The 13,032-nt window shown below is 34.4% G+C and overlaps 1 protein-coding gene across 1 annotated transcript in view; it reads right to left on the bottom strand.

Annotated features, from left to right (window-relative positions):
• LRP1B (LDL receptor related protein 1B) overlaps nt 1-13,032 on the bottom strand; it is a 1,793,989-nt gene that overhangs the window by 961,728 nt on the left and 819,229 nt on the right. The window contains exon 5 of the mRNA XM_033112843.1: nt 9,769-9,897. Within this exon, the coding sequence (XP_032968734.1) occupies nt 9,769-9,897 (129 nt within the window). The remainder of the gene's footprint in view (nt 1-9,768; nt 9,898-13,032) is intronic.

Here is a 13,032-nt window from a genome sequence, read left to right as displayed (position 1 = left end):
GCCATTTTAATTTCTCATAAAAAATGTAATAAATTACCTGAAATAAGTGGTATTGAGTTCTTAAGTAGAGATGGGTTGGTGTAATGATGTAGAAGTTGTAAATTGCAGTGATTGATTTATGTAGACAATGAGGGACATAGTCAACGATTATGTAGAAATTTTAGATTTGGGTGATGGGAAGAATGATGGTGTTATCAAAAGAAAGTCAGGGATACGAAAGACAGTTTGGGGAATATAATCAATAATGTAAAGATTTTGTAGGGTATCCAATGGACACTTGTCTTATTAGGGAGACCATTTTGTGGACGGTGTAGATGCCCGACCACTGCAGTGTACACGTGAAGCTGAATAATAATGAATGTCAACTATAAATATATATATATATATATATATATACACACACACACACACACACACACATGTTTATATGATGTGGAGTACAGCATAGGGAATAGAGTCAGTGGAATTGTAACAGATATGTACGATGTCAGAGGGGTAGATTGGGGGAGGGGGCTTATCACTTTGTGAGGGGTATAAATGTCTAACAATTACATTGCTTTGTACACCTGAAACTAAAAAAAGAAATTCAGTAAAGAAAGTAGAGTCAGATTTAAGAAAAGATGATGAGTTTAGTGTTGGCATATTAGTCTAGTATCGTGTTTTGTAATTTTGTCCTTGGCACTGCAACAGCTCATGTAAACTACTGATCAACGTAAATTATCCACAGATTTGAAAACAACATAATCTTTTAGTTATTTAGACCTTACTAGTAAATACTGATACCTTCATTTAGAGGATATTTCAGTATAAAATATATATGATGACTGAGGAGAAATGAAATATGTTGTTCCTCAGGAATAAGGATAATTTCATAAAAACAGTTAAAATCAATAATACCATGTTCCCCATGCCCCCTAAAGAAAACCTTTCATTTTTCAAATTAGCAGCCCTTACAATTTCCCTGTTTCTAAAGAGCTGGTCCACCAGATCAAAGAAATATTTTCCCTATTATCTGAACGGCTTTACTTGGCAAATGGTAAGTATTCAATAAATGAATGACACATGGAGGGATGTTTGAATATGGACTCTCCAATGTTTTTAAAGATATTTTACTAAATTTGTAAGTTTAAAAATGATAATGTATTTTGATAAGCAGAATTAAATACATAATGCATTATGATTTTTAATAATAAAAATGAAATAAATTTAATTGATAACCATTAAAGGATTATATTAATACATTCCAAAGTTTTAGACTATAATTCACTCAAATTTTAGGTTATTGAATAAATATTAGAACTAGACAATTCAGGGATGGTCAGTTTACATTAGCTACTTTTAACTATAATAATTTTCTAACTGTAGCAAGCTGGAACTACTTTAGCTACATAAACATTTTCCCCAATTCAGACATGTCCCTCTAAGTTATAAATTGGTATTTATGAATTCAAATGTCATAGATATTGTCTCATTAAAAAAATTGCCTTTAAATAACTCCTGTTTGAAAGCATGGGTCCTTAAAAAAGCCACATGTAATTTGCCTCCTAAAAAAAAAATACAGTCTCAGTATATGCATACCCATTTGACATATTTATTGAGCATGGATAGCTTCTGCCAGGCACTGCTGCAGATGCTAGAGAAACAGCAGTTAACAAAATTAATGCTTTTTTGTTGTTGTTGTTGTTGTTTTCATAAAGCTTACATTTTAGTGAGGGTAGCAAACAATATGCAAGTAAATCAATATTATGTAATATTATTTGCAGTGATAAATTCTATGAAACAAGATAAAGCATTGGTAGTAATGGGGATGTGGGCTGCTCCTTAGAGAGAGTAATCCAATTAAGAATATATTTAGAAGTTTGAAATGAAGGTTTTATGAGAAAGAATGGAGTCAGGGATGACTCCAAAGTTTTGGCTTGAACGATTGCGTAAACGTGGGTGACATGTACCAAGATGGGCAACATTGGAGAAAGCATTGTTACAAGGGGAAAGAATCAAGAGTATGGGACACATAGAGTTTGCTGTCATAGAATTTCTATGAAAAATTTCAAACGTAGATATTGAGTTGGATGTCAATATCCAAGTGAGTCTTGTGTTCAACAAAGAGGTCACAGCTGGTGATAAAACCTTGGGAGTCTCAGTCTCTAGATGTTCTATAAAACTATGGAAGAGGGTGTGTGTGTGTGTGTGTGTGTGTGTGTGTGTGTTTTATGTCATGATACAGGCTTAGAGTACTTAGGGAATCAAAAGGAAGAGAAGATGTCCAAAGGACCGAACACAGATCACACCAAAAATACTGGCAAAATGAGGATAACACAGTAAAATAAACTAAGAAATAATGTTCAGTAAGGTAAGAAAATTGTAAATGGACTACTTTTAAAGGGAAAACATATAGGAGGAGACAAAAATAAGTTGTGTGTTAAAAACTGATAATTTAGTAATTTGGCAACTGGAGGTCACTGATAACCTTGACAGTAGAGGTGTAAGAGGACTGTAAGAATGTAAGACCAACTGAAGTGGTTCAAGCAAGAAGGGAAGGAAGTGGAGAAAGAGACAACACATTCTGTGAGTACTATTATAAGGGGAAACAAGAAATAGAGTCATAGCTGGAGAGACATGTAGATTTAAAGGAAGTTGTTTCATATCATAGAAATGATACAGGAGAAAAGAAAAATTAACGAGTTGAGAAATAAAGAAGACAATCACGTAAGTCTAATTACGAACAGGTAAAGGAGATGAGATTGATGCACGGTGGCAGGGATTGACTTTAGGAGCAAAGTCGTTGTGTTTGGTTCAAATAAGAGGAAGGCAGTGTGATAAGTTTCGGATTAAGATAGACTGGTAGATTTAATGAAGTTCAGTATAAGAAAGTGTTCTTTCGCTTGCTTGTTTTTTCTCAGGGAAATATGAAACAAGATCATCATCTTAGAATAAGGAAGAAAGAGGTAGATAGAAGAAAATTCATTATCTACAGGTGAGAAAGTGAAAGTTCATTTAATCTATTTCACTGTTTTCTGACAGGGCCACCAAAGTATGTAAATACACTACCTATATTTAAGATTTCAATTTTCTACTGTGCTATCCAACAGACAGATTAGTTCTACGTATTCAGTGGTGATTATATACCAAATTCCTAGCTGCTTTACTAGATATGTTCTTTGTAATTTGACTGTATATTGTTCTAAACTGCTAAAGACTATTAAGCTATAATTCATCTAATAATTTGGCAAAATTATCTTTCATGGAATGCACAGATGGAGGCTGTGTGAGTCCTAATGCTAAGAAAAAAATGCTCGCACACATTTTAAAACTGCAATCAATACAACATATTTTCTCTTCTCAGGACTGAAATGACTCTAAGCAGCTTGACTAGGGAGAATATGCAGAATATTAGTTATCAAAGTCAAGGGTAAGTATGGATTTCAAGGGAAGAATGCCAAGGGCGACCTCTAACTGCTGTGATTACCTTGACATTGCAGTTGATACAGGGGATGCCTTAAAGGAACTCTGAAAAAAAAAATTGTTTTCTTACTAGAAAAAACAAAATATTCTTCTTAAAACCAGTCTTTTTTTTCCCCTTGAGGATTTAAATAGCTATATACTTCTACTTTTCCCAACAAAGCAACAGAAAAGTTTTATATATATATATATATATATCCTTGCCCCATCTTAAAGTTAAACCCCTTGTAATTTCTATAAATTTAAATATGCCTCATTTTTATTTATTGTTCATTATATTTGCCCAAAGAAAGGAAGTTAATTGTAAAACATATTATCTATCACACATTCTAAATTGAGGATATAATTAACAGTTCCATAGCAATCCTGCAAAAACTAAATAGCATGATAGAAATTTGTACCTATAGCTTGTGCCATTTGTAAAAACAAAGCTCCTCGACTATCAGATCTAGAGCCCATAAATGTGGCCATGTAATTCTTTATACCCAAATAAAGAAGTCTTCTGCTAGATTACAGTTATAATGTTAAGTAGTAAAGAAAATTAAGACATGCATTTGTTTTCTTTTTTTTTATGTCTGATATTTTCTTAGAGTATGAGTAAATCAAAGGTGTCATGGCACATAAGACTCCATGGTTATGTTCTCTATTACCAATCTTGTCAATTTGTTGTTGGAAAAATGATTTTAGATGCCATAAAAAGTTACTAGGCTGTGAAAGTGATGTACTCTAGCAAAAATAAAATATAAAATAAAACAAAATAAAATAAAATAATCCAAAAAAACACACAGAGTATTCTTGAGGAGTTTTATACCTTAACACTGGCATACTCGTTAACAGTGTTTGGGCAGGAAAAAAGAAAGTGTGATGTTTAATTTGGACAATGAAAATTCCATCAGAAATCCTAACCCTGTCCTATCAGGAAATGTGATTTCCACCTGGGTGAAGGGCCAGAGAAGATGTAGGGTAGGGATACTCCAAAAACAAGACAAATATGTTCAATGGCCACAGCAGGCTTTCAAAAGTAGCTTGTAAAGCTCTGGCATTTCTACAGGATAGAGGCTGAGGCACTACTGCTTGATTGTGGGAGGGTTAGCTTGTTCTCAGCTCTCCATGCATATGAAGCAACTAGAATTTCATGTTTATCTGAGGAGGGACTTGGGGAAGAGGGCACATTTATGGAGATTATGCAGAACTCCCCAAACCACTCTTTGATGTCAATACTACAACAAAGGCAGCATGAGCCCTGAATAACAGGATAAAGCTGGCACAATACCCCATTGTCATAGAAATCTGTTCCAGCCTTTTCCCTTATTGACCCTCAACACCATAGTAACTTCATTCTACTTCCTGAATGTTCAGGATATTGCTTAAAGCATCCAACACGTATTTACCAAGCACAAACTCTTTCTAGGTACTGAGCTACCTCTCTCTGCCACCTACCACTTACCACAGTGTACATGATTCCCTCAGTGCTTATGGGACTGAATAAAAAACAACAAATCTGGATTCCTATGCTGGTGATTGTCCTCTAACCTCATGCCTTGCTCAGACCTTCTCATATACACTCTCATGTCATAAAGTGCCACTCACAGTTATGCCTCAACGAAATGTGGAATTGTGCAGGAACTAGCCTTTGGACTACCTAAAAATGAGAAAATACCTCTGAACAGAAAAATCTTCATGTGTCAAGACATATCATATGTCATTCTGCAGGAAGCCATTCTTAGCCAGATGGTATACTACAACAGATCTGATCCACTAGTCTCATAAGTAATCAAAGTTACTAAGACTTAATATCACTCTTCCTAAGAACACTCCCTGTTTAATATAGGGTGTTTCTTTTAAAAAAGAAAATGAAAAGCAAGGAAATGATATTTTAATAACTGAATTCCAAGAATTATAAGCGACTGAGGAGACTCTGAGCAAAACAACAACAACAACAAAAAAAAAACTCTTCCCTCTCTATATAGGCAACTGCCTATTTTCCTCACAAGCAGAAAAAGCCCTGGCTGAAAACCATGAATAATTCTCTGAACTTCCAAAAAGAAAAAAAAAAAAATTAAACTATATACTAGTAGATGATAACAGTTAAATGTTAGAAATAGGAGTCACATAGAGAATTATATTTTTATTTCTCTCTTTTTTATTGTTTTTGTTTGTTTGTTTGCTTGTTTTTGTTTTTAAGAATTCTAGCAAAGAAAACAGAGAGTGGTATAAAAACATTTCCTAACACTGACTAGAAATATGCTTCTGTGGATTATACAGAGATTATGATTTGTATTTATTACAACTAAATAGTCAAAATCGTCCCCATCCCACCCACAATCAGTGAATAGCAAAGTGCTAGCTGGAATAGAATCTCAAAGTTCTCTAACGGGCTCTCTTCGCTCACTGCTCTGGTTGCTCCATGGCAAGGGGCACTGTACCATTTAATGAAGTGTGTCTACATTGATGAACATACAATAATTTAGTGTTCTCTATTCTGCTACTGCTTTAACGCAGTCACTAAAACTATACCGGTTCCATTGAATTGTAGGCTGGGGTGAGTGTCTCACTGCAGCAAGTGGTTAGGACACTGAATAGTATAGTCCAATGACCCTGAATTTATCAGGAATAAAACTGCCAACAGTTCATAGATTAAATACCTTTGGCTATTATTTTCACTCTTACAGGTTCTGCATGAGCTCACTTTCAGCCCTGGGTACACATATTCAACACATATTTCTACACCAAAATAAATGTAAATCAGTTAAAAGAAGGTAAGCTAAATGAAAAAAAAAAATCAGATTTGACAAGTTATCAGAACTCTAAAAAAAAACAAGTAAAAATATACAGGAAGTTTTACTAGATACCTATAGATGTTTTCACAGTTACTTTTAAAACATTTATTTAATGACAAGTCCTAATATTTAATTAAAACTTTTCTAGCTTTTAATGTGTATCCCATTAAATGAATGAACACTCTATTATGACATTCATATTCTAGTATGTCTCCTCCTACATAGTACTATCAAGTATGCATATTTAAAGTTATTTTTTAAATATTATTGTGGACTTTCTTCTATTTGAAAATTACTTATTTTTATGTCAAATGGATAGTTGTATTTGCTTACTTCTAAAGTTCCTCCCAACTCTTAAATGATTGGTTCTATATTTTAGTAGTCAGGTCATTACTAAGTGTAGAAAATGAAATAATTTGTCTGCATTGCATGAATTAACAGGAATGAAAGGCCTCCTGTCTAACATTCTATCATCCCCCACCTGCCACAGAGCCTAAGGACCGTTACCCCTATTAGAGTGATTTCTTAAAGATACTCCTAAGGCTTATGCATTTTATTTGGGTTCAGGCATTATATTACAAAGGAGGGACAATCAATTAACTTAGATTAACTTGCCTAATTATTATCAATTAATTGTCATATTGAAAATAAGACCCACAAATAAGCTTTGAGGTGAATAGTTAGGGTGGGAACATGATGTACTGTGCTAAACTAGTTCATCACCTTTATAAGCAGTTTCCCAGCCAACTGACTCTGCTTCTCTCTGCCTTCACATAAAAGGCTACTTCTCCCAGAAACTTTGATTTTTCCATCATCTAGTAAGGCCTTTGCAGGACTCTCCTCTTGGGTCTACTTCTAGCTCCTCATTATATCCTTTGGACTTAACATTTTTATATTGTCGTTTCTTTCTAAAGCCTAGAGATCTTTTACACACACCCACTGTCATGAGCCAGCACGTTCTAACCTTCCCTAATTTACCACGCTCCCAGCTTGTTTGAACCCTGGTTCTCTGGCTTGACATGGAGGAAAATCAGGTCATAGAATCCAGGAGGATAGAATTGCAGAGAAAGGAAAAAAGAGGGGCCCATCTAAGCAGCCAGGTAATCAAAAGGAGCAATGGCAAAGCCTTAAGACAAATGTGGTTTAATTTATAAGTTTTTCCTAGCAGCTACCAGTCATAGAAACATTACAGTAAGATAAAATTGCCACAAACATTTTAAAACTGATGTATTACATGGAATTTTACGTAGAACTGAAGCCAAAAATATAATTCTGTTTATTTGTTATAAATATAGCATAACTGATAATTTTCCTTTTGAATTGTACAAACACACTGGTTTGTACAGTGTGTTTAAATATGCATATGACCTTTAGAACGTGTTAGTATACATTATAGATTTGTGCCCAATTAATTTATTACTAGCAACTAATTTTCATAAAACTACAAACCACAGAAGCATTCCCATGGAAACTGTATTTTTCAACTCTGTTGACTAATATTGTCATCAAGCCAACCACCTAGAAGTGAAGGTATTTAAATATTCCATTATCAGTTCTAGAGTCAGCAAATCTCCCTGATGCTGCATTACATTATCATGGAACACCGGTCTCTGGTTACATTCTGTTGTTGTCAGAATCCCTCTCCTTGTAGAAAGGGAGGAAGTGCCTCTTTGCACAGGGTTTATTACATTACACTCTCCCTGTGTGTCCACAGCAATATTGCGTGGATCAATAGAAAGAGCAAAGAACAAGCCTTCCACTCCCTTAGTCCATCAATATTTAAAATCAGAGCTCTCAGTGGTGGGGCAAAAAGAAACACATAACCTGACCTAATTTTTCACAAGAATTGTCCCCCCAAAAAAATAATATGGCTTCATAAACTGAGTCAGTAATTCAAAGAAGTAAACTAAGAAATAAGATAGCTACTGTCTTTGCAATTTTGTATATAAATATGCTTTGTAAATAACTAAACACACTGTCTAAGGGAAATCAATGAAATTATAACATGAGGTTACATTGGAAAGGGAGACAGCAGTAGCAGCTTGCTGAGCAAATCCAATGCTTTGTTCAATCTGGCTTCCAAAAACAGAATCTCATTCCATGCTTAATTTTCCAATTGCTAATAAAGGAGGGTAGGAGGACATTCATTATTTTATCAAAACATCATAATTTGAAAATGCATGAAATGAGACCAGATTTGGGGGAAGTTAGAAGAAGCCAGATGGAATATCATGTATAATAGCGTGGTATATTATTCCCAAACTAATTCAACCCACAAAGAAATTAGCATTATCCTATTGTTACTAGTGCATCTCAAAGCTATTTCATTAACAAATCAACAATACTCACAGAGTGTTTACTGTAGGCTGAACACTGTGTAGAAACTATAGGCTTTATTTGCAGGTAAGAGGTGAACGATGTCAGTTTTGAAACATGAAATTAGAACACTTAAGAGTGGAGCACTCATTTTGGTAACTTTAATTAGAAAGAAAAGTTAATTCCTTCTTTTCCTTTGTTTCCCTTCCTTCTATTCTTCCCTTCTTCTCTCCTCCTCTCCCCTCCCCCCTACCCCCCCTCCTTTCTTCCACAAATGTTGAGTACCTGTATTCTTTAGGTAGTGACCAGAATTGAGAACATAACAGCAAACAAAACTGACAAGTTCTGCACTCAAATGCTGCTTACATAATTCCAGGGAAATCAGAGGTAAAACAAGTCCATACATTAATGCGTTTCAAATGGTAGTGCTACAGAAAACATAAAACTGGAAATCATACAGATATGTGCAATTAAATAAAAATGGGAAATAAGATGGTGATGGAGAGGGTATACACCATTAAATAGAATGGTCAGAGAATGTCCTTCTGAATGTTGACGTTTTAGCCAAGACTTGAATGATAAAATGAATATCATGGGAAAAGCACTACAGGCAGATAAAACAGCAAGTGGAAAGACATCAAGGCAAGATCAATACAGTTGCAGAGGGACAAGGAAAGCAGTGTGACTAGCATCTGATGAAAGGAGAGCAGTAGGAAATAAGATGGGAAAGGGAAATGGTACCAGACCTTAGGTCCTTACAGGTCCTGTGAAGAGTTTGAATTGTATTATCAAGCTGAGTGACAGTTACTGGGAGATTGTTAAGGAAGAGAGTACCATGAACTGGTTTATATTTTAGCAGATAACTATTATGTGGAGTATGAATTTTGAAGGGGAATCACAAACTCATAGGAACCAGTTAGGAATCTATTGTATTGGCCAGGGGAGAGATGGGTAAGTCAAATCAATCAATCAATTTCTTTTTCCTAATCTGAAACTTCCTATAATGGAAGGTATAATGACCAATGACAACTGAAATAACTGCTCTGGATTTCTAAGTATGGGTCAATGGATTAAATGAAACAGAAATCTTTTTCTTCAATGTCCATATTGTTCTCCTACGTTTCTAATGAAAAGGATCTGAAAAAAGGAAATATGAAAAGACAAAAGAACGATAACTTACCTTTATGGAAGGACAAGAAAAATGATAACTTACCATTTTTGGCTTTGCAAGATCTGTTGTCTGGCTGCATTACGTAGCCCTCCACACAACTGCAAGCATAGGATCCATGTGTATTTCTGCAGGTCTGGCTGCATGTACCATAAATAGCACATTCATCTTGATCTAAAAGGAAAATTGGCATAATTTCTAAGCAGATTTATTGTTGGGCATATTTTTTTTTTCTCCTTGAAGAAAACATTTATTTTCATACGTTTGAAATAGACTATTGTTTTAAAAAAAGAAGAGTCAACTCCAATAAGAGTTTTCAAAATCACACTAACTGAAATAATAAAATTTAAAAATCTGCTAATTCATTGTTTCTTTGATAGTTATAGAAACACAAGATTAAATTTAATATCAGATTTTTTTAAGAGGGCTTATTTACATCTTTAATAGGCAGTCTAGAGCTCCTTGGATGTTTTTGCAGAGGTATAAAACTGACTCCAAAGAATATTTGTTGCATAATTTCAGTGTTTATGACACTGACTTTTTCACTATTTTAACAAATAATTAATCTATTAACATGGTTTTCAATGAACAGATTAAATAAGAGGTCTGAGCCAAGCTATGCAAACTACTCTCACTAAATCAAAAAGAAGAAACTATTAAGCACTTGTCAAGAAGATAAATTTAATCCTAATTAAACTTTATTTTAATATCTATGGTCCTCCTTATACTCCTCTCCTTCCTCTCTCTATAATTCTTTCCTGCAGCAACTTATTTAATCTCTATAAACAGCAGGTACTTAATGATTCTTAACCAACCAGGCAAACAAACAAAAGAAAATTCTGTCAGCTAATAATTTAGACTAATATGTATATTTAATCTGTTCTGTTTACCAAGCACTATATGAATCCCTGAAGAAACCAAAATTGATAAAACATGGTTCCTACCCTTAAGTGAAACAAGCTTAGTGAAATATAATTTTGGTTCTATAGATTTCCTTATAATAGAGTCATATTCTAGCTTTGATAGAAACAGAGAAATGAGTGAAACTTCTTGGAGTTAGAGGGAGAATGTTAGGTGAAGGCTACATATTGATCTGAATTTAAAAGATAATTTGGATTTCCTCAAACTGAATAAAAAGGTATGAGATGAAAAGGGGCATTCCATTTTAACAAAATACCATGTGAAAAGGCATTGGGATGACATAGTGGGGATATCAAAGAAGTGTAAGAAATCAAGGGAATAAGGGTGTATAAGTATTCACAGATAACACTGAGAAAGTAGTTTTAGGGCCAACTAATGAAGTTATTTGTATGCCAAATTAAAGGGCTATACATTACACATAGGCACTGGGAAGCATTAATTAGATAATTTATATGATCAACTTTGCATTTTAAAACTAAAGAAACATGAAAAATGGATTGCTGAATGTAGAAAAGAGATCTTGGAATTGTATTTTGAAGTCATATTTTAAACTAAGTCAGTGGCAGTGGATGTGGAGGAAAAGGAATGGACTCAAATGTTTAAGAAATAGACAACGTGTGAAGATTGGATATGATGGAAGTGAATGATGGTACAATTTCATATAAAGTGTAGATGTGAGTATAGATATCATGGTAGGAAAAATGAGTTTGGTTTGGAAGTATTAAATTTAAGAACTCTGTAGGGAATTTCTGAGTAAATGATTAACAAGTGGTTGGAGATATGAGACTGCTAAGATGGGTAAGAAGTGTCTTGGAGAATTTGGGAGTCAGTAGCATATGGATAGTGTATTAGAAACAAAACAAAACAAAATGAAATAGCAGAATGTTAGATAGGTACCACACAGAGAAAAATGGGAAATGAGAAAAGCTTTGCTAGAGCAAAATACTGCAGGGCACCAATATGAAAAGAGCAGGCAAGAAAGATAAGTCCATGAGCCTCCTTTGAAGGAGACTTTATGAGAAATCTAAGGAGTTAAGAAAGGTGATCATTTAAAGAATATCAAAATGTTCAAAAGCATTATATTCAATGAAGAAATCCAGTAAAATAAGTATTGAAATTGTCATTTGGTTTTGGATGTTAGGACACTGGTGTGCTAACCTTGGTGTAGTGGAAAAACGACATTGCCATAAATGGTAGGTGGATCTTCTTAAGTGGAATGTGATTTTGTTTTACTCAGTCCCTAAATGGAACATACAAACTTTGGTCTATTAATGGAGTTTGGTGATTGGAGCTTTGAAATACTGAATTTGAAGAGAATTTGGGACTCTTGGAAATAATTTTTGAGGAAAGGGGTGAGGAAAGAGACAAAAAATGGAAGAAGAGTCCTCAGTTTCTGGCACTGAGTTCTTGAACACTTGTAGTTTTTTGAACAATAGGAGTGTCCTCTGTTATTTATAATGAGGCCCTTTGGAATACAGTGAGTCACCTGAAGCAATGACTCAGGGTGGCACTACTAGATAATGTCAGGATCAGGGATAGTCACCAGAAAGACAAAACAGGAACTCTCAGCCCCACCCTCTGACACCTCAGCACCCAAGTTAAGAAAGGCATTTGCTAAAAAGCAAAAAGATTACCTAGAAGCAAAGGGGCCATTTTAATTGGAAAACTATGCATTTTTATGGCATTAATTTGCAATTTTCTCAGATTTCTTTAGCTTTATATAACAGTCTGCATTCTTGGATGGCTTGTTTGAAGTAAGTAGCTTTGGGGATAGAAAGCATAGTGTTAGAAGGTAAGACTATAGTGATAATGAAATAAATTAAATCTTAGATTTGGTAAAGTCCAGTCCATAGTGGCAGAAATGATTCTCATCTACTTTCATAGATGTTTCAACTTTAATATTATTGGTTCTTCTTGTTTCTCGGATATGATTATGCTATCCAGGAGAGCAATATAATTAATGATTTCTTTTGTTCTTTCTCCTTAGCCAGAATGCACTGCTGTAACACTGATATAACACCACAAAATTGGCAGCAAAGGAATAGGCATGTCATTACTTGTAATGCTGCCTTCTTTCTCCCTTTAAGGACAGAAAATATCCTGGAAATATTGCTTCATGAAAGAATAAAAGATAATAAGACCTGGCCATTCAGGAATGCAGAGAAAATAAAAGGAGCTCCTCTTCCACTGGTGACCTTCCATAATCATTGTTGTGTAATCCCTTCCTTATAGTCAACAAAGTAAATTGATTATGGCTAATTTTATGAATTTAATTAAGAGATTCAGGAGAAAAAATCCATACAATATGTGATGAAAATCCTGACTCCTGCAGGAGTCAGGTATGCCAAAAGGATAAGAAGGATGCAGTATAGATGTATTACCCTACCT

This window comes from Rhinolophus ferrumequinum, chromosome 8 (assembly GCF_004115265.2).
Source record: "Rhinolophus ferrumequinum isolate MPI-CBG mRhiFer1 chromosome 8, mRhiFer1_v1.p, whole genome shotgun sequence".
In the NCBI taxonomy this organism is placed as follows: domain Eukaryota; kingdom Metazoa; phylum Chordata; class Mammalia; order Chiroptera; family Rhinolophidae; genus Rhinolophus; species Rhinolophus ferrumequinum.
This window is presented reverse-complemented; position numbering and strand designations above follow the sequence as displayed.